The sequence below is a fragment of the Propithecus coquereli genome, unplaced genomic scaffold (genome assembly GCF_000956105.1).
Source record: "Propithecus coquereli isolate 6110/MARCELLA unplaced genomic scaffold, Pcoq_1.0 Scaffold488, whole genome shotgun sequence".
NCBI lineage: Eukaryota > Metazoa > Chordata > Mammalia > Primates > Indriidae > Propithecus > Propithecus coquereli.
Window position 1 is genome coordinate 163,009 of NW_012150707.1, and position 2,305 is coordinate 165,313.

Here is a 2,305-nt window from a genome sequence, read left to right on the forward strand (position 1 = left end):
TTTTTTTGAGACAGAGTCTCACTCTCTTGCCTGGGCTAGAGTGTTGTGGCATCAGCCTAGCTCACAGCAACCTCAAACTCCTGGGCTCAAGTAATCCTCCTGCCTCAGCCTCCCAGGTAGCTGGGACTACAGGCATGCGCCACCATGCCCGGCTAATTTCTTCTATTTTTAATTGTTTCGCTAATTTCTTTCTATTTTTAGTAGAGACAGGGTCTCGTTCTTGCTCAGTCTGGTCTCCAACTCCTGAGCTCAAGCAATCCTCCCATCTAAGCCTCCCAGAGTGCTAGGATTACAGACGTGAGCCACTGCTCCTGGCCACCATACAAACTTTGACTGAGATTGTTAAATACTTTGAAATATTTTGGACGTGAAATAAGAAAATATCTGTCTTAAAGTTTTATGATAATGATTTCTTTTAAGCACTATGACACAAGGTGTTGAAATTCACTTAATAATAAAAACAAAGCCAGTTTAGGTACACAGAGAATAAACAATTAGATATTTTTTGTGCCTTTAATAAAGTCTACACTAGAGACCAAGTAAAGCTAAGCAAAACAAAACAAACAAAGCCAGAGAAGAACAATTACAAAAATCAGCACTCACCCATATTTTGCAAAATTTGCCCAGCGTTTCATTATAGATCTACTCAAAATTTCCTCTGCTTTTGTGTAATTAACTCTTCTTTCCAGAGGTAAACCAAAGACAAATTCAATTTCATAGCCATGCATCACTCCCATCCATTCTGGCCAAGGAAGTTTAGAGGAGCGATGTTCAAAATAGTAGAAAAAGGCATTATTTCCCAATTCTGAGAACTTCTTGGTGAACTCCAAAGCAGGGCATATGATATTGTAATCCCCAACAACATCATCTAAGGCTTCACGGTAGTTTTCAGGTCTCTGATCATCTAACCAGTCTGTGTAATGAAAAAGGATTGATTCCTTTCCAAATTCACTTAGTCCTGGAAAAAATATTTTTAAACCTTCTTGAAATTCTTTTCGAGTTATGATACTGTTGTTATCTTTGCTGAAACCAGGAGCACCATATACTAGAAAAGCTGTCCCTTCATCTTTGTTAACACCCACCAAGATCTGGGTTTTTTTGAATTGTCCAAGTTGGAGTAGTATGTCTGGCATGTCAGTGAGAAAATCACCATCCACTATTGGACCAAAGTTTACTGACAAGAGAGTACCATAGGGGACAACAAATACTTCATTCAGAAGAATTTCTTGGGGATCTTTATTTCGAAGGCACTTTATTATCTCAGTCTCATTCTCTCTAGAGCAACCAAGAAATTTAGCTAAGGTTAACGTCCTGTTCCTAGCTTCATAAAGAGATGTTACTGCCCAAGGGGCATTAGACGATCCACTTTGCAGAATGGCTCTGTTGAACAATGGGTGGCTTCTTGGAGAAAGCAAATGAAGGCTAACTGAAACTGCTCCTGCACTTTCTCCAAAGAGAGCTACACTTTTAGGATTTCCACCAAAGGCTGCTATATTTTTTTGGACCCACTGAAGTGCCAACTGTTGATCAAATAAACCCATGTTCCCTGGTGCCTCAGGATTTCCTGGTAAAGATAAGAATCCTAGGGCACCAACTCTATAGTTCATTGAAACTACGATAACTCTTTCAACACGAGCCAAAAATTTGCCATCATAAACATGTAAAGATGATGTTCCAGTTTGAAAACTACCACCATAAATCCATACCATTACAGTGGCATTTTTTGGTTTAGGTGCTGGAATCCATACATTCAGATATAAACAGTCTTCACTGAGGTCAGTGTTTGGGTTCCACATTTCTGATCCATGAAAGCCTGGAAAACTCTGATCAATGTTCTGAAAGCAAGAATTTGCATATTTTGTGGCATCCCAAATATCAGACCACTTGGTCAGGGATTGTGGCTTTTTGAATCGAAGTCTACCAAGAGGTGGCTGTGCATAGGGAATTCCAAGAAAGGCTGTTACCGTACCACCAAGAACTGGCAAGTTTATACCTCGGACTTTTCCATTTTTGGTTGTAATTATGATGTCATCTTCATTTTGTGACTTCCCAATAAGCACGCAGAGCAGAAGAAACCACAAGAGAAATCTGATGTATATGATTGTGTCCTTGCTATGCATACTGATTTCTGAAAGAGAGGTAAGTAGGAAGTTTTATCAACCTCGTGCACATAGTATTATACTTTATTGATGATAATTAACTAAAATAAAAATTATGAAAACAAATTCACTACCACTATAAAGGCCTATGTAGCAAAAAATAGAAAACAGTTGAAGAAATTTTAGTTTTCAATTTAGAAAAGAAA

General features: G+C 38.5%; 1 protein-coding gene across 1 annotated transcript in view; it reads right to left on the minus strand.

Moving 5' to 3' along the window:
- The window catches only part of BCHE (butyrylcholinesterase), an 86,115-nt gene that overhangs the window by 63,355 nt on the left and 20,455 nt on the right, over nt 1–2,305 (minus strand). The window contains exon 2 of the mRNA XM_012655809.1: nt 604–2,128. Within this exon, the coding sequence (XP_012511263.1) occupies nt 604–2,120 (1,517 nt within the window). The 5' untranslated portion in view covers nt 2,121–2,128. The remainder of the gene's footprint in view (nt 1–603; nt 2,129–2,305) is intronic.